Source organism: Elephantulus edwardii, unplaced genomic scaffold (genome assembly GCF_000299155.1).
Source record: "Elephantulus edwardii isolate Elephantulus edwardi_28Jun2011 unplaced genomic scaffold, EleEdw1.0 scaffold00510, whole genome shotgun sequence".
Lineage (NCBI taxonomy): Eukaryota > Metazoa > Chordata > Mammalia > Macroscelidea > Macroscelididae > Elephantulus > Elephantulus edwardii.
This window is the reverse complement of record NW_006400260.1, coordinates 354283-374587: the sequence shown is the minus strand read 5'-3', so window position 1 is coordinate 374587 and position 20305 is coordinate 354283. Positions and strand designations below refer to the sequence as shown.

Here is a 20305-nt window from a genome sequence, read left to right as displayed (position 1 = left end):
ATTAGGTAATATCCACATTCTGTTGGAACATACATTTTCGAATGGGCACAAAAGAGTCCTCTTTCAGTCAGCTGGCCAGGTAGCTGTCTTCCAAATACCTTGGCACAGACAAGTGAGGACATTCAGCAGTGCCTTTGTTTTGTAGAACAGGTATTCCATCCATTCCGAGAGCCTTATTTTTACCAATGTCTCCAGTGTACCTTGGAGTTCTTCCACCAAGTACCATAGGTTCCGGATTGTGTGCTGCTTCCTGAAATGGTCCAATGTTGACTCTTTCTTTTTTGTACAGTAACTGTATGTATTTCTTGCATTTTCTTTTAGTGCTTCCTGAATTACTCTAGATTTTGCCCATAGAATCCTTCAGTATTTCAATACAAGCCTTGGATTTGTTCTTCAACTTGAGAAATGCCAAGCATGTTCTTCTCTTTTTCCCCCCATGCCAAGTCTTTGCACATTTGATTATGTTTTTTCTTCTCTCAGACTGCCCTTTGCAATATCTACTCAAATCTCTCAGTTCATCATCTCTCCTTTTGCGTTAGCTCTTCCAAATCCAAAAGCAAGTTTCAGAGACTCTTCTGATGTTAATTTTGGTCTTTCTTTACTTCATGTCTTTTTTATGACCTTTTGCATTTTTCATATATACCAGTTTTTATATCGCTCCATAACTTGTCTGATCTTTGGTCATTAGTGTTCAATGCATCAAATCTATTTTTAAGATGGTCTCAATTCAAGTGGAATGTATTTAAGATTGAGTTGTGGTGTTGGAGAAGAGTACTGAAAATCCCACAAGAATGAGCAAATAAGTCTTCGAGAAAGGGCCATTACAGAGCTGCTTGGAGGCAAGGATGGTGAAACGTCATCTCACAAACTTTGCGCATGTTGTTAGTAAGGGCCAGTGAAGAAGAAAGAGCCCCTCAACAAGACTGGGCAGTTGACTGTAACAATGGGCTCAAGTATACCACGATGATGAGGATGGTGCAAGACAGGACTGGGTTCAGATCCATTATCCACAGGGTCTCTGAGTTGTGGTCAGCTCAGCGGCACCTAACAACAACATGCTCAAGATCATATTTGATTCTTGTGGTTTTGTTTTCATTTTTTTTCAGCTTCAAGGTGAGCATTCATTTGAGCAGTTGACGAGCTGTTCCACAGTCAGCCCCTGGCTTTGTTCCGTACTGAGGTTCTCCACCTCTTCTTTACCTAGATGTACCTACCTGAACTCTGTGGATCCTGTCAGGGATGGTTCATGCGTTTAATCACTGTATTAACTACATCAATATGTGTTTAATCACCGTATCAACAGATCTGAAGCTTGCCCTCTCCTGCATCGTCCTTACACTCTCTGATGTACTCGAGCCTATTGTTACAGCCATTGTGTCAATATATTTTGTTGAAGGTATTCCTCTCCTTTTCTGACACTCCACCTTTCCCAGTTTGATGTATTTTTCCAAAGAATGCCCTCTCCCCTCCCCCAACATCATGCCCAAAGTATGTAAGATGAAGTTTCATCATCTTTGTCTCTCTAGAGCACCTTGGTTGCATCTCCTCCAAGACAGACTTAGTTCCTTTGGCGGCCCATGGGATATTCAGTATTCTCCAACAACACAACTTAGAGGCATCAACTCTTTTTGCCCCATCCTTATTTATTATTCAGCTTCCAAATGAAATAATTGAGGGAGGGGGGAATCCTCACTTGGATCAGGTGCATCTTAGTCTTTAAATTGACATCCTTGTTCTTCGTCACTTTGGAGAGGTCCTTAATAGTTCTTGATTTTCCCAGTGCAACACATATTCTGATTTCTTCTCTTTTTACTCATTGTTGCACACTTTCCTCCCCTCCTACAGCCACCCCATAATGCATCCCTTGTTCCAGATTGTTGTCATACATCTAATGCCTAATCAAACCTTTTGGATAGTTCTTCTCCTCATCTGTTCTAATGCAGTGTTATCTATTCACTCTTTCTCCTTTTTCTTTTCTTTTTTTTTATTTTTTTGTGTGTGTACCATCAAATCAGATCTGACTGGTATAGGAGGAGATTGTCCCTCCTTCCCCAGCAGAGCATCTGGTGGATTTGAACCCTGCGCCTCTGGGATTGTAGTTGCAGCTCCTTGCCACTAGGCCACCAGAGCTCCCCTCCTTTTTCTAACCTCCATGTCTCACCCATTTTATAACTGTGGTGTTATTCAGTATTTGTCCTTCTGTGACTGAGATATTTCCCTCAGCTTAATGTCCTCAAGGCTCCCCCATGTTGTGTAATGTCTTACTATTACATTGTTTTCCAATGCTGCGAAGTGTTTCGTTGTGTGAATGTATTATTGTTTTTCTATTCATTTGCTTATTGATAGACACTTGGGATGCTTTCATCTCTTTGCTATTGTGAATAAAACACCAATAAACATAACATAAACAACAACAACATTCAGTCTTTTCAGAGTAGTCAGCCTTACTCCTTGTAGTGCATCAGGTGAGATCCATGTGTATAAATACCAGTGATGTGTTTTAAAAAGGTATTTGCATTTCATAAATCATTGATTATATATAAAATTCAGTCATTCAGCTTATAACTTCATTACTGTCACCAAGTCTGTATTTTCCAACAACCAGTCCTTTTTTTATTCCAATTTCTGCATTCCAATGGTATTAATTATCATCTGTTGTTATGTGCCGTCGAGTCACCTGAGGCTCATAGTGACCCTATGTACAACAGCCCTAATCCCTGCCCTATCCTGTGCCAAAATTATTGTCTCCAACACACCTATAAAGGAAGACCCACTACCCCAGCGACAAAATCAATCCACTTCATTTAGGGTCTTCCTCTCTTGCACCCTCCCAAGCATGACGTCCCCCCTCTCCAAAGACTAGTCCCTCCTTGCAACATGTCCAAAGTATGTCAGACAAAGCTTCAGAATCCTTGCCTCCAAGGAGCAGCCTGGCTTCACCCTCTCTAAGATGAACTTTTTTGTTCTTTTGGCAGTCCATGGTATATTCATATATGCACACATATCGATCATTTATTATATATTAATTTTTTAAAGTACTTGCAATTAATAAGTCACTATTGCTGTTGTTACTACAAGTGTCCAAGTCAACTACAATTCATACATTCTACAAACAATATCTCTGAACCTTGTCCTATCCTGAGCCAACCTCACCGTTTCTGGCACATCTGACCCCATTGGCAGTTATTGGGTTAATCCATCTCAACCAGGATCTTCCTCTGTTTTGCTGACCCTCTATCCTTCCACATATGGTGTCCTTCACCAGGGATTGGTCTCTTCTGACAACATGTCCAAAGTATTTGAGACAGAGTTCCAAAATCTTTGCTTCCAGTGAACAATCTGGTTTCACCCTCTCTAGGACAGACTTATTTGTTCTCTTAGCAGTCCATGGTATGTTCAATACTCTTCTTCAGCACCACAACTCAAAGGTATTGATTCTTCTTCTGACTTCCTTAGTCATTGTGAAGCTCTCTGGTGCATAGCAAGCAATTGAGAAGACCATGGCTTGCATCAGGTGCACATTATTCTTGAAAGAACACGTTTTTAGTAATAGACAATTCTGTTTTGTGATCTTTCACCTTATTTCTATTAACAAGGCCATTAGTCCAATAACTATGATTCTTCATTTTGAACTTTTGCATTTAATCACCAATTATTATTAATGTATCTTGAGTGATACGTTTTAAAATACAGCTCCCTTAAAAAAATTTTTTTTTTTAAAAAAAAAAGTGGTTTTGATGTTGTTATGTGCCATCAAGTCACTTGCAACTCACAGCAATCCGATGTTCAACAGCTGGGAACCCTGCTCTATCTTGAGTTAATTTCATAGCCTCTGACTACCCCCATTACCCTAGTCACTGAGTCAATCCATCTCATTCAGGGACTTCCTCTCTTGAGCTGTCCCTCCACCCTTCCAAGCATGATGTTCTTCTCCAAGTACTGGCCCCTCCTGACAACCTGCCTAAAGTATGTGAGAAGGAGCTTCAAAATCCTTTGTAGAGGGAGCTCTGGTGGCCTAGTGGCAAGAAGTTGCAGTGCAATCCCAGAGGTGCGCAGTTCAAATCCACCAGAAGCTCTGCTGGAGAAAGAAGAAAAATCTCCTTCTGTACCAGGAGGATCTGATTGATGGTACATGCACACAAAATAATAAAATAAAAAATAAAATAATGAAAAAGAATCCTTTGTAGAAATTCTCAAATTTTTCATCTTTGACATAAGCTGTTGGAGATCATAGTCATATTAACAGGTCTTCCTTTATAAACCTATGGGGATTATCCTATCACTGAAAACATTGTACTTCAGGATGTTGTTGTTGTTATGTGCCATCGAGTTGTTTTCGACTCACAGGATAGTGAGTTCTGAAATGTGCTCAGCAACATCTCATCAGTGGTAGACAATGCAGGAGATTCTCTATAACCTACACTAGTCAGTTTAGTATGAGAAGAAATGAACTTTGCTGTGAAGGGCAGTTACACATTTCCTTCCTGAAAGAAAAACTCTGATGTTTTTTCATGAATATACTAAGACCTGTCGGTACTGTTCTCACCCATCTGGCTTGTTGTTGTCATTGTCAATTGCCTTCAAGTCGAGCACGACTCATAGCGACCCTATGAACAAAGGCCTGCAGCCCCTCTGCAACTATCGACATTTATCAGAGTTCACAGAGTTTCCGGAGGCAAGTTATTTAGGAAGTGGATGCCACTCCTGCTTCCAATGGCTTAATCATCCATAGTAAGTTTTATGAGTGCCTGATATATTTTAGAAAGATAATGAGATGGCCTCATGAATGCAAACTTGATGATGCTTCATCAACTCATAATTTTGAGTCCACGGCTTAAAGGCCAAGACCCTCCTTGCAAAAATGGCAGGGTGATTGTAGAAAGCAGCGATTTTAAGATGCCTTTAAGTTCAGTCAAGCTTGCTACCACAGATAACAGAAATGCTAAGGAGAGGGAACAAAAAAAACTATGGAAAAAGGGAAATGGACTTCTTTTCGGGGGGGGGGGTGGAAACAGATTTTTAAAGAAGCAAAAATTAGAAAACAGCCTTTAAATGTTCAATCATTCCTTGATTTTCTCCAAGTGTCATCGGCCACAGAGAAGTCTAAAGAGACAATAGTGAGAGTAACAGAATTCAAACGTGCCCACCCGGATCTATACCAGGCTGTACAACCTTTCTGTGCATAAGATTATCAATTAATTATTTTAATTAGCTCATTCTTTTAATATTTCATTTTATCTCCTAGGTGATAATGAGTTATACAAAGCTGATGGCAAAAGAGAAGTTTGTGCAAGTACGATAAGATATATAAACGCATTCTCTGGTTTTCCTTTTTCATCTCTTAATCTTGTTTTTTGTTTCTTTTTCTCAACAGAAGCTCAAGGAAAGCCAAGCGGGAAGAAACTTCCATAAAAGTAACACAATTTTAAGGTATTCCCAAGAAGTGATTGTTGGTCAAAATCTGAGAAAAAGGAGAAGAAACAATCAAACGTGTTGTTTTCACACCAGCAAGATTAGTCCAAATGTATAATGGACAAATGAATGTCATTCAGAATCATGGCACTAAATTAATCCATTTTCACAAAATAATGCATATATGGAAAGAGTCTCACAGAATTATCTCATATATCCTGAAAGAAGTTGCAAAAATCATTTCAAATTTACCTAAAAATTAATGATATCCAAGATTACAAAGGAGAAAAAATGAAATCACAGCATAGAAAGAGGAATACTGGTGCATGATGAAATTTCTTTTATTTATTAAAAAGATGTAGTAAAAATACAGACTAATATTAGATCCAACAATAAATCAAAGAAGTTGAGACACAGACTCAAGTATGTATAAACAATATGTAATACTTTCAGAATCAAAATACTGTTGTTGTTGTTGTGTGCCATTGAGTCACCTGCGACTCATAGCAACCCTATGTACAACAGCCCTAAACCTTGCTCTATCCTGTGCTAATCTTATTGTATCTGACACACCTACCCCCATTACCCCAGTCACTGAACCAATCCATCTCATAGAGGATCTTCCTCTCTTGTGCTGTCCCTCCACCCTCCCAAGCATGACATCCCTCTCCAAGGACTGGTCCCTTCTTGTAACGTGTCCAAAGTATGTCAACCAAAGCTTCAGAATCCTTGCCTCCAAGGAGCAGCCTGGTCTCATCCTCTCTAGGACAAACCTGTTTATTCTCCTTGCAGTCCAGGGTATATTCAATACTCTTCTCCAGCACCACAGCTGAAAGTCATCAATTCTCTATCATCCCTAGCCATTATCCAGCTTTCTGACACAGCAAGTAATTGCAAAGACTATGGCCTGGATCAGGTGCACCTTATTCTCCAGAATGACATTGCTATTCTTCAGTACTTCAGAGAGTTCTCTAACAGCAGACTTTCCCAGTACAATTATCTTTTACTATCCTGGCTGCTGGTACCTAGAGTGCTGATGGTGAAGTCAAGCAAACTAAAGCTGTTAATAATCTCAATCTCTTCATGTCTATCACGACGCTGCCAATCAGCCCAGGGGTGAGAATCCTTGTTTTCTTGATGTTGAGCTTCAATCCATATTGAAGGCTGTAAATAGGCTGTATACTCTGTAATTAAACATCTTTCTCTACATTCCTATTGGTTTCTGTCTCATTTGTAAACCATATATTGTACAGCTCCTCTCTATGCCTTGTTCTGAAACACCTCCAGGTCAATTGGAGGTCTCTGTTTTCCTGTAACAGTGCTCAATTCTGATTAAGTGTCACTTGTCAATTATTATCATTCCCTCTTTATGTGTCTACGTCTTGGGAAAAGAAATCCATTTCAACCAAAGTCACACCAAACCCACTGCCATCAAGTCGATGTAAACTCACAACAACCCTCCATTGGTTTTCAAGGCTACAATCTTGACAGGAGGAGACTCGTCATCTTTCTCCCATGAAGCACCTGGTGAACTGGAATAACCAACCTGTAGCTTATCAACCTGATGCATTGCCCACTAAGCCATTAAGGCTTCAAGATCAGTCCCAGAACAGTGAAATTTGCGGTAAAGATTTCTTGGTGAAAGAATGTATCCTAAGCCCAGAAACACACCCTGGGGTGGTGGTGGGGGAGCAGAAATGTGATCCAGAGACACTCACTTTTCTGAAAGAGGAGCAAATGTGGGTTTCCCAGCAGATTTCCAACAGTAACTAGGAATTGAGCCTTTGATTTAATTGAGAGGATTCGCATATCAAATTCTGCTGGAAGAAAAGAAAACCCAGTAAAATAGAGCTTCACAAGTTCTTACAATATCTCAATGGAAACTAGTTTCAAACACCATAAGATGAATTGCAAGTTTAGATGATCAAATCTCTGTATTTCTCTCCAGCCCTTTGCACGTTTTGTTACAATAATTTGCTTTGTTTTCTCAAGAAGCCCTTGGAAATCTTCTAGTCAGCTGTTTTGCGTTAGTATTTCTTCCCTTTGTTTTGGTCTATGTTCCAGTTCAGTTTTCAGAGTCTCTTTTGACACCTGTTTTGGTCTTTTCTTTCTCCTCTCTTTGTAATGGCCCACTGCTTTATTCATATATTATGTTTGATGTTATCCCACAACTTATCTGGTCTTTGCTCTTTTGTGATCAAAGCTCAAAATTTATTCTTGAAATGGTTTTAGAAATTCAGGTGACATAAACTAAAGGTCATATTTTAGTTCTTGTGGACTTATTTTCCTTTTCTTCAACTTCAATTTGAACTTCCACATGAGTAATTTATGACCTGTTCCACAGTCAACCACTGAATTTATTTTGACTGCTGATAATGAGTTTTTCCATCAACTATTTGTCATTCTAATTCCTTTGCAGGCCGTTAGGTAAAGTCTGTGTGTATAGTCACACTCTGTGCATTTTAAAAAGATATTTGCAATTGCTAAACCCTTGATTGTACAAAATTTAATCTTTGACTCACTAGCCTTATATCTGTCACCAAGTCTGTATTTTCCCACTACCAGTCCTTTTTGGCTTCCAACTTTTGCATTCCAGTAACTAATTATTATTAATGCATCTCAATTTCCTGTTCAGTCAATTATAGACAGTGGAAGTTGGTTGTTGTTGTTGTTGTTGTTGTTAGGTGTCATCGAGTCAAGTGTGACTCATAGCGACCCTATGAGCAAAAGATCTGAACCTAGTTCTGTCCTGCACCATCCTCACACTTCCTGACATACAAGAGCCCATTGCAGCAGTCACCTTGTCAGTCTTTCTGGTTGAAGGTCTTCCTCTCCTTCGATGACCATCCACTCTTCCCAACATCATGTCCTTCTCCAAGGAATATGTCCAAAATATGTGAGACGAAGCCTCATCATTCTTGCCTCCATTGTGCACTATGGCTGCACCATTTCCAGGACATATCTATTCATTTTCGTGGCAGTCCATGAGATGGTCAGTGTTCTTCTCCAACACCACAGCTCAAAGGCATCAATTCTTTTTCTGTAATTCAATTCCACTACTAGCACTATTATCACAAGGAAATTTGAAGTGAGACACCAATTGAGATTTCTATACCAATGTTCAAAGCGGCACTGTTCACCACCACAAGAACACAGAAACAGCCCACATGTCCAATCACAACTGAATGGATTGAGAAATTGTGGTACATTCCCGCAATAGAATACTATGCAAGCACTCAGGAGCAAAGATTTGGGAAAAATACTACATAACTTGGGAGAGACTGGAGAGCATTATGCTGCTCAGTCTCTAAGAACAAATATTGCATAAGACCATTATTGTAAAAGTAGAAGGATAACTGGTAAAAAATGTATGGGAACCCAAGGTGGGAAGGAGTAGGAGTGAAGGAGTGAGGGTGAGTAAGAGAAAAAAACACAGAGTTGCACAGTTAGTTGGGTGGAGGGAGGAGTGGAAGGAAATGGGAAGGATCTGGATGAAAAGACAGAGTAATGATAGGCAAGAGCCAATGGTGATTAATTTTACAAAATATAGTGCCTGAGAATGTTTGAATGAAGCACAATGTGAATGAAGAATAGTGTGAAACACAACTTATTTGAGCATTGTATGAAAACTAGTTAGAAAACTTTCTACCATACTCAAACATGTTGAAACAGTTATTGATTCAATCAATCTTGTTGAAAATCTTCACCTGTTTATCTGACTCTTTACTTTTCCCAGTCTGATGTCTTTTTCTAAGAACTGACCCTACCTTATAACATTTTCAAAGTGTGTGAGACCAAGTTTCATCATCTTTACCTGGTTGCACTTTCCCCAGACAGATTTGTTTGATTTTTTTGCTTCTAGTAGTTACTTGTCATTGAGTCAACGATGACTCATAGCAATCCAATGAACAATAGATTTATACTCTATCCTAATGCCTACCATCTTTACATGATCTCTGCTATTCTCCCCACCCAGTACCACATTGGCGCCCTGGAAACCCTCAGGTGCTGTGACTCAGAAAACCCAGCAAACACTGACTGACTTTGCTTAGAATTACATATAAAAAGCATCAACTCACCAACCCCCAGGCCACACCCATCACTAGTTCCATCATGCATCATGCCTGACACTAGCCTACCAGCTTCATGCCATGTCTACCTGTGGTCCAGTGGCCCTGGGGTCCTGCACCGCCATTTTCCAGTGTCTAATCACATTGAGCTAGTGAATCACTCACAGGAATAGCGATCCAGAGATACACTGGTTTACAGAGCTTTAGTGTCTCCAAGAGTCAGTGATTTCGCTGGCCCACTACACCCAAGTCAAGTGGTTTTAAGATCCCACTATAAATATAATGGTCATAAAGCAACATACAATATCAAATAACACACACAAACACACACATACAAATCAAGCAAGTTATCACACACACACAAAGTGCTCAAAGCACAGCGCCATTAAATCATTCCAAGAAAGAGAGCTGTTGGAAATTTCTGGTAAGGAATTCAGAATTATTATAGTCAAGTGTTTTCATAGGATGAAAGGGAAAGTATGAAATATATGAGGAAGCCACAAGCAAAACTCTAGAAGAATTTATAAATTCATGCAAGATAAAAACCAATGAAATATTGGAAGCCATCAAAACAGGGACTTGAAATCCAGGATAACAAGACCAAAATTTCAGAAACACGATGAAAGAACAAGAGAGTAGAATGAAAAAAATAAAAGACAAAAATCAATGAAACAGAAGACAAAATCTTCAACACAAATCTTTAGGGGGTGGGGATATAAGAAATAAGAAGGAAGGAAAATTAAGATAGCATAAGAAGTATATGAGATATACATGTGATTGGAATTCCAGAACAAGAAGAAACAAACAATAAAAAAGGGGCACTGGGAAAATTATTGCCGATTCACTGCAAGGAAATGTCCCAGGTATTCTGAAATGTGAGAAAAAAAGGGGAAAAAAATATATATATATGGCTGAATAAACCCTGAACAGGGTAGGATCCAAAAGAAAACACCAAAAGAAACTCTATTAACATTTCCCAAAATCTAAGACAAAGAAAGAATACTGAAAGCAGCTTGGGACAAATGAAGAAATGTCTACAAAGAAGAACCAATAAGATTAGGCTCTTCATTCTCAGCAGAAATCATGTAGGCAAGAGGGCAATAGGTTGATGTATATAAAACTCTGAAAGAAAATAACTGCTAACCAATAATTATATATCTGGCAAAACTTCCCAACAAGTATGATGTTTGAAATTAAGGCATTGTCACAAAAGCAAAAATTAAGAGAATTTGTGAAACCAAGGCTAACTTTACGAGAAATACTAAAGGAAGTTCTTCACACACAAAGCATGGAAAAGTAAATAGAACAACTAAACTTTAACATATTTGAAGAAAGAAACAGATAACACTCTAATAATAGTAGAAGACTTCAAAACACTACTTCAAAACACTTCTCAATGAAGAACATAATGACTAGAAAGAAACTCCACAAAATACATAAGATCTATACAATTAACCAGCTCAACCTAATATCCATATAAAACACTCCACAGAACAAGAGTTAAATATGCATTTTTCTTTAGTGGACTTGGAACTTTCTCCAGAATAGATCATATGTTAGATCACAAAGCAAACCTCAGTAAATTCATAACAGAACCAAATGAAATAAAAGAGAACAAAAGCCTAATACTAAGAAGAGCTGTATTGAAACAAATTAAAAAATATAGAGGAAATGGGAAAATTTTTAGAAACTCACATCCTAACTAAACTAAAACACAGAAGAAGAACATTTCAAAAGACCCATCACAAAAGAGGAAATTGAATATGTCATTTAAAAAACTCCCAAAGAGTCCCAGACCAGAAGGCTTCAGAGATGAGTTCTATCAAACATTCAGAAAAGAGCTGTCACCAATACTATGTAAAATACTTTAGAAGATAGAAAAAGACAGAACACTGGCAGATTGATCCAATGAAGCAAGCATAACTCTAACACCAAAATCAGGTAAAGATGCCATTAAAAACAGAAAACTATAGAACAATAACCCTCAGGACATAATTTCAAAAAATGTTTTCAACAAAATAGAATCCAACATCATATCAAAAGAATCTTGCATCATTATCAAGTATATTCATATCAGGTATATCCAAAAGAACAAATAGATCTTCAAGAAAGTGCAGCCAGGGTGCTCCTTGGAAGCAAAGATGATAAAATATCTTACATGCTTTGGGCATTTTGCTAAGAGAGGCTATTCCTTGGAGAGAGACATCATGCTTGAAGAGGTCAGTGAAAGAGAGGAAGACCCTCAACCAGGTGGACTGACACAGTGACCGCATCAATGGGCTCAAGTATGTCAGAGATTGTGAGGACGGTACAGGGTAGGACAGAGTTCAGGTCTGTTGTTCATAGGGTCACTGTGTCTATAGGGTCACTCGACTCGACAGCACCTAATAACATGCAAAGATGATTCAACATAAGGAAAACAATAGATATAATCCATCAAATTGATGAAACAAAGGATAAGAACTACCTGAACATCTCAACTGATGCGTAACAGTCATTTGACAAGGCTACAATCAGCTGATAGACTCACTCCTAGAAGCAGCACATTGAGGTGCTGGAGAAGGAGGGCCCCAAAATGTCCCTGAAGAGAGAAACTGCTCAAGTTGGGCAACCTAGCTGCTTGTGGGGTCACTCCACAGACCAAAGAGGACAATAGAACTTAAGAGATGGACCTGCAATCAGGTGAGAGACTTACTTCCATAGCTGGCACAGTGAAGTGTTAGGGAGGGAGCTGCCTGCAACCCTGCTGGACATAAACGGCTTCAGCTGAGGAACCCAATTGTGCCATTCTGCTGACCAAACAATACAAAGGACTTTAGGAGAGGGGAGCTGCAGTAAGACAAGATTTCCACAGGGCTGTACTACAGATAAGAGATGACCTGAAGGACTTTAGGAAAGGAGAACTTTCCTGTTTCACAGGCCCAGAAAGGACTTCCTGTTGAGTGATTTGCCAACCTCCATAGAGGGAACTCTATGGAACTATGGAGCCTGCAACTCTGTAAGCCTGTAACAAGTTGTTGTTTTTGTGTGCCGTCGAGTTGCTTGTGACTCATAGCTACCCTATGTACAACAGCCCTAAACTCTGCTCTGTCCTGTGCCAATCGCACTGTCTCTGACACTCCCATCCCGATTATCCCAGTCACTGAATCAACCCACCTCATAGAGGGCCTTCCCCTCCTGTGCTGTCCCTCCACCCTCTCAAGCATGATGTCCTTTTCCAAGGACCGGTCTCTCCTCACAACATGTCCAAAGTATGTTAGATGAAGCCTCAGAATCCTTGCCTCCAAGGAGCCATCCGGTTTAACCCCCTTGGAGCCTGGAATATATCTATCATAAATATAAACAGAACCTCATAAATATAAAGAACTGTCAACAACTTATGCAGACACAATAGAAGTGACCTAATACATACTAAGAAAAACTTCACACAATGTCAAGAAAGTAGCAGGCAGCTGCTGATATTTGAAAGACCAGTGGCATAGTTTTCAACATCACAGCAACATGGTAACCATAGCATGGTAAACAGATAAATATTGGCAACTATCATTATTGACAACATTTGATTCAAATGACTATATGGGTTACCTACCAGAATTCAAGTTTAAGCACTGTCTCTTTTTATGCAGTACAGTAACTTCATCAAGATAACAATTTAATAATATAACCCTTCCTCTAAATTTTTATGGTAGCATCCAATGATGCCTTAAACATGCTCTTTTGGTCATCTTCATTAATGTCACTTCCCAAAAGAGAATCCGTGGAACCTCAGCAAGGAGTCCACATTATAAGATTTTCCACCAGTGGTTGGTCTTATATTGCACTATAGTCCCAGTGCTGCTTTTCTCCGTCCTGGAGGAATGTGTCAGGCAATGGCATGAACTGCTCAAGATTTTGCTTAGTCAAGAAGGGAAGGGGAGGCATGAGGCAGGCTGGCTCTGTCATGTGACCAGAGCTGTAGTAATGACAGAAGCATCATCCCCCAACCTTGCTCCAGAATCTCTTCAACAAAAGGGGCAGCAGCAACAGTGGCAGCTCTGTGTCAGTGTCTGCCCAGGCCAGGCCTCTCAAGGAAGGACCAGCCTTTAGTTGATCATGTTTGGAATTTGATCTGAATGAGATTCACCTAATCGTTTACCAGGACTGTGACAGGAGAGGCAGACAAGTCTGTTTGATTCTAAATCTGTTCCCAAGATTGAAGAGGTGGCAGCTCAGAACACAGAGGATGTCTTTATGAAAATGTCAGCCAAGTGTTGTCAAGGAAGCGGCAGTATGAGCAGCAGCGTCAGCAGCCTCACTTCCCATAGTTCTTCAGGGGTTTTTAGCAACATGCCAAGGAGCAGCTCCCGCAATACCAGAATGCAAGGCCAGCTTCTGATGTCAACACACAAGGAGAGATGATGTTTGGCTCAGTGGCAATGAGTTATCAAGGCTCCACCTTAAAGATACAGTATATACATTCTACCCCACAACTGATGATTAGTAAGGTCTTCTCTGCCAGAATGGGCAGTTTCTGTGGGATTACAAATAACTTGCAAGACAGATTTGAGTACATTAACCAAGATCCTAATTTGGGGAAACTGAACATAAATCAGAATAATTTGGGTCCTGGCCAGAATGGAAGTCATCTAGCAGACAGCACACCAGTTGACATGCCAAGCAGAGGACAAAATGAAGACAGGGACAGTGGTGTTCCTCGATCAGCCTCCCTAAGCAGCCTTTTGATTACACCTTTTCCATCTCCCAGCTCCTCTACATCATCTTCCAGCAGTTACCAGCACTGCTGGCTTCAAAGTCAAACAGCAAGTTTAGAAAATGACATCATTCCAAGGAGGTCAACTGATGAGACATTCAGCTTGGCTGAGTAAACCTGCAGTTCTAATCCAGCCATAGTGCAGAGGGAGAAAATTGCCATCAGCTTCACCTCCACCCCCCCCCCTCCAGTTTTTGTGTGTCTACCATCAAATCAGATCTGACTGGTACAGGAGGAGATTGTCCCTCCTTCTTTAGCAGAGAATCTGGTGGATTCGAACTGCACATCTCTGGGATTGCAGTGCAGCTTCTTGCCACTAGGCCACCAGAGCTCCCTATCAGCATCCTCTTTTCCCTGAGTGAGAAAGAAGAAGCACAAAGGGATTTCCAAGACTCCTTCTCCCCTCCCCCGCATTTCCCCCTATTAGAATCTCACAAGAACAGGCTGAAGAGTTCAACTGAAAAGGTCATGATCTCCTGTAGCAAGATAGCAGAATCCAGTCACCCAGTCCAGTTTTGTGTTACCCGTTTGATGGAAGCTTTGGGAGAGGGACTAACTGGAACTTATATTCTGTTCCAAGGATAGCAACAGCCTTGGAGAAAGGTGAGATAGAGGAGTCCGAGTTCATGGTACTTACAGTGAGAAATGAGCAAGCTCTTGTAACCCCACCGCCATCCTACCATGAATGACTGAAAGGAGGAACCAGGAAACCTCGAGGATGGCAGAAACCCCAGAAGGCACTGGCATTGCAGATCTGAGTTGCACATCTGACAGAGAAGGAAGCAAGAGTTCAGAGGAGAGTTCTGATGCCTTTAGCATGGATTTCCAAGAATAGAGCTTGGGCAGCTCCTGGCAGCATCAAGGCATGAGTGGAGAGGAAGGATGTAATAAAGACACAACAGGAGATGGTTCTTTGAGACTGTCCAGTTCTGAAGTTCTGAGGGCAGGACTAAAAATCAGTCAGCAAACTGTCAGTGAGAAGTTGAGAGGAGAAATGCCAAAGAAGTCACCAGACCAGTCAGTGGCCTGGTCTTGTCCTGACAGACATTCTCACGGAATTCCTCCCCTAGAAAAGTTCACTTTCCAGATTATGAGCTTGTTGGGGGCCTGGCTAACTTGCAAAACAAGATTAGCAATGCATTGTAAAACCAGTATGACTGATTCCATCTTGGCTTGAACATTTGATTGGCAGTAAGCAACTCAAGGAAGCAGGATGGTAATGAATAGGGAGTGACCAAAGGTCTCAGAATGGAGGAATGTTTCATTGAAATGAAAAATAAACAAACTAAATTAATTAAAAAAAAAAAGAATGGAGGAATGTGATATATTTGTTTTGTGTTGAGGTCTGGGAATGTTTGACCTGACAGTAAACATCTCAGACAGATATGAGATAATGTGATTACCCCTGCAGGCATGTTTCTAGAAACCTATATATACTTGGTCTAGAGAATAAAGATTTGCTATTCGTGATCAACGATTAGTCTCTCTGCATCTTCATTTAATCCTCGTCCCTTCTCTTGGTGGAACTGTTTTGATATATTGGGGCAGTACCCGGATAGGAGCTCCTTATCTCCAGAGTCCAAACTTGAAAGTCATACCATGAAAATGGAGGAGCAGCTAAAGTCCAAAGTTTGCCACTCATCCCTCAGCTCAGTCCAGAGTGACGGCCAGCATGACCCAGGACCAGCAGGCTTTGAGAGGCTCCTTTCATGCTGACTTTCATGAAGATGTCTGCTGTCCTCAGAAGCAGTCTTCTAAGGGGGTTGAAGGTAAACTTGACAGTTATTTTGCTGAAGGCAGAGATATTGGAACAAACGTGGAAGGAGATGTTGCTGGTCAGCTGAACCAACCTGCTTACTCACACGCACCCTCTGACATTGCTGCTGGAACCAGAACACAAACCTTGGAGAAAATGAAAGGTTTGTGTTTGAATGGTGTGGAGGAACCTTTGTTAGAGCCTCTACAACATGACTGTATCCTCTTGTTCACTGCAGATGTCCCTGTGGTGATGCCAACAGGAAAGTGGACTGCAGAACTAAAGGAGAAATTCCTAGAAATGAAAGTTCAGACAGTGCTCTTGGAGACAGCAATGACGAAACATGTGCTTCAGCCACACTGACACTGCAGTGAAAGGACTGAGAAGTCCTTGGAGGTCGAGCTTCCTCTACCAAGGTCCCAGAGAAGCAACCAGAGTTTGAGAAACATTGCCGGTTACTCTTGGCGGGTTAGTGCCCCCAACACATGCCTCATCTGGTGCTCCATGGAACCAGCAACAATGAGAAGCTAAAGCAGTGCCGGATGGCAGATCTAGTCCATACTGTATGTCATCTTATGCCTGATGGGCTGACAGCTGAAGCAGTCTGTATTACTGCAGACACAGGTAAGTGGAGTGTCCAGGTCACCAGGAGTCAGAGGAAAGTGATGGACAGTGTGAAACTGGGTCAAGATGTTCTGGTCTCAAGCCAGGTGTCCAGTTTATTTCAATTAAATTTGCAGCTTTACAAGCTCCACCTCCCTGCTGACTTTTGTGTCATGCATCTTGAAGATAGACTACAGAAGATGCACCTGAAAAGTAAAATGCTGTCTGGATATCTCCAAGGACACAGACGAGTCCATGTGAAAAAACTGGGTGTTGTGCTGGGCATTGAACCTAATGACTTGCCTCTGCTGACAGCTTTTGCCAGCACTCATTCTCCTTATATGGCTCAGATACTTCTCGAAAGCTCAGGACAGCTCTTCTTTGAAAGAAAAAATATCAAATTCTCAACTGAAGAAGAAATAAGCTCTCCCTGACGTCAGCAGCATGAGAAGAGCAAGCTGAAACCATCATCCCACTTTTTGTTCTTGTTTTGTGGTGTTTTTTCTTTCTTTCAAGTGATGCTTCATTGGAAGACTTTAGGTTTATTTGGCATAATGGCTTTTGTGTTTGTCACGAATACTTTAGGCCTTTTGTTATCCGTGGATCAACAGAGTAACCTTCTTTGGAAAGAGGAGAAATAAGCACTGCAGTAAGCACGAAGCTATCGGTACGGATCACCTTGTGCTGTGTTCTCAGCGTAAGGGCAAGTGAAGTAAGTGGTCTTGTTCACGTTTTTGGTTACTTGGAAGTCCAGTAGAAAATGTTTCAGAGTGTAAGCATGAGCTCTCCAAGCTAGAGAAAGCATCCTTTGCTCTTCTGAGGAGACTCCCAGAGTAAGAATGTTGGACACCAAGTCAGAGTTGGCTTTTCATAGTAGGTGAAATGAAGAAAGCCACAGTGTACCATCTTTAGCTCTGGTGCCTGTAGGTGTTCTGGTGTGAAATAAAACTTGAAAGAGGTTTGCATGGAAGAAGAAGGAGGAGGAGAAGAAGAAAGAAGGGAAGAGGAGAGAAACTCAGAGTTGAGTGTTCTGACCTGTACATCCTCACAGCTTTAGTTGAGAAGTTTCTCATTACATAAGCAGTAAAATATGTTAATTGGGGCCCAAGATGTTTTTACTGTTTCTTTTCGTATTTGCTTACCCTCTCTGATTCTAAAACCTCAGTTGATCAGGAGGTAGCAGGAGAAACAAAGTTTGCACGTGTATACACACACATCTCCTTAAGACAGGGTTTTTTTCTCTTGCAAACATACATGCATCAGACAGAAGATTCTCTTGTAAACTCATGAAATAATTTTTTAATCCAGGGAGCTTCTGTATTAGTCTGCTTAACTCTTACATCTTTAAATTCAAGAATGACAACCTGTAGTCTATACTATAGGCATGTTGCAACGAGGGACAGGTCCTTGGAGAGGGACATCATGCTTGGGAGGGTGGAGGGACAGTACAAGACATATTGACTCAGTCACTGGGGTAACAGGGGTAGGTGTGTCAGAGACAGTAAGGTTGGCTCAAGATAGAGCAGGGTTCAGAGGCATTTTACATAGAGATGCTATGAAGTGCAAGCAACCTGATGGCACAAAACAACAGTCTATAAGATTAAGTAAAATTTTTTTTCAATTTGCTTTTTACAATTTTTACCTGAGTGTCTTTTAATTTTTAACTCTTGAATATCCTTCAGTGACACAATTTGCCAAACAATTTTACTATAATTTTTTCATTATTATTTGCTCAGATGGAAATTGTATTTTTTCCTTTCATCATCTATTTCTTCATATCTCAAGATATAAAATTTCAGACTTAGATAAAAGTAATTTATATAAGGATGATTTATTTCTTTGTCCTCCACAAACTGTTAAGGGAGCATTAAATATTTTTTCTTTACTGCTTGAGGAGATAGTGTGTATGCTTCATGGAATTACGAGATTTTAGATTAATCATGTATACTCCTTTATTTTATTAATTATGTATGCACCTCTGTTTCATCCTAGGATATAAGATCTTTGAGGCATAGGAAAACTGAAAACAATTAAAAAATCAATAAATTCACTAAAATAATTTATTACATTCATTTTCCATTATTCCTAGTTCCTTGTTTTAAGAAAGTTAAAATCAGAAAATGATCTACTAAACCTAGACTTATCTTAAGTTAGTGTTTATACTCAACATTCCATTTCACTTAAAATTAACTCAAGTTAAAAATTTCAGTCTAACCAATAAAAGCCCAGTTCTCTGTTCTTTACACTGGAAAAGAATAAAGTGGCTCAGCCTTGAGACTCCAAACATCCCTTTCCTGAAGAGAATCACAGATCATTGAACAAATGTATTTTTGTTTGGAGCATATTTCTGCCTGAAAGTTCAGTGTTTATTTTGCAGATAGTTCTAAGAGCAGCAATATTTATACATAAGTCTTTTAAACTAGTCTTGTACATTTAGAAGTCTCTGTGATTTTGTTGAAGATTAAAGAATTGATAACTTTGAACTGTGGTGTTAGTGAAGAATATTGAATAACCCAACAGCCAACCTGAACCCAAAAGGACTTAGGGAAACTTTTCAAAATTGTCTTGTTATAGTAGTGAAGTGAGAGTCATTGAAGAGAGAGCAACAGTAGGGTCAACACTGCCTGAGTGATTGGAAACGTTTTTTCCCTTTAAACTTCTTTCCATAAGTCCCTGTGCCTTTCTTGTGGAAACTACTTATTCTGCCTTGATGGCCTTTGAGGAGATTCTGAATCAAGTTGGAGGCCTGGGGAGAGCCCAGATACTTCAGCTGATTTTGTTTTTAGTCTCTCTAGTGGTAACACAAATGCAAATGTTCCTGGAAACCATCACTGCTGCCACCCCGGATCATCGCTGCTGGGTTCACAACCTTGACAATGACACAGTCTCAGCTAATGACACTATGGGACTCAACCCTGATGCTCTCTTGCAAATCTTCATTCCATTGGATTCGAACCTGAGACCAGAGAAGTGTCGTCGTTTCCTACAGCCCCAGTGGCAGTTTTTTCACCCTAATGAAACTTTTTCCAATATGAATGAATCACATCTGGAGCCCTGTGTGGACGGCTGGGTATATGATCGAAGTTCCTTCCACTCAACTATTGTGACTGAGGTAAGAAACCAAATTTTCATTTTTTCTGCTTGTGTAATTGGAGAGCTTGGGATTAATAAGCAGAATGACCACATGCTAAGTATTTATTACCTAAGTGAATACTGTGGTTAAGCTCTTTCAACATTTCTTTAACAGATACTAATGGCTTATTTGATGCACATTATTAAGAAAACAAAGATTCTCACCACTGGGCCAACTGGTAGCACCACAATAGATGGAGATGAGATTGAGATTGTTAACAATTTCAGCTTGCTTGGGTCCACAATTAACACTCTTGGAATCAGCAGCTGAGAAATCAAAAGATAAACTGTATTGAGGAAGTCTGCTGTCAGGGACCTCTCCAGAGTGCTGAAGTTCAAAGATGTCAGTCTAGAGACTAAGGTGTACCTTATCCAGTACATGGTCTTCGCAATTACTTGCTATGTGTCAGAGAGCTGGACAGTGACTAAGGATGACAGAAGAAGAATTGATGTCTTTGAGTTGTGGTGCTAGAGAAGAGTATTGAACATACCATGGACTTCCAAGAGAACAAATGGGTCTGTCCTGTAGAGGGTGAAACAAAGTTGCTCTCTGGAGGCAAGGATTTTTAAGCTCTGTCTCAC

The 20305-nt window shown here is 40.2% G+C and overlaps 1 protein-coding gene and 1 pseudogene across 1 annotated transcript in view; both read left to right on the top strand.

The window, feature by feature from the left end:
* The first annotated feature begins 5251 nt into the window (after positions 1–5251).
* On the top strand, positions 5252–17025 carry LOC102843949 (annotated as a pseudogene).
* Positions 17026–19301: 2276 nt separating this feature from the next.
* LOC102843543 (solute carrier family 22 member 9-like) overlaps positions 19302–20305 on the top strand; it is a 56235-nt gene continuing 55231 nt past the window's right edge. The window contains exon 1 of the mRNA XM_006903113.1: positions 19302–19703. Within this exon, the coding sequence (XP_006903175.1) occupies positions 19302–19703 (402 nt within the window). The remainder of the gene's footprint in view (positions 19704–20305) is intronic.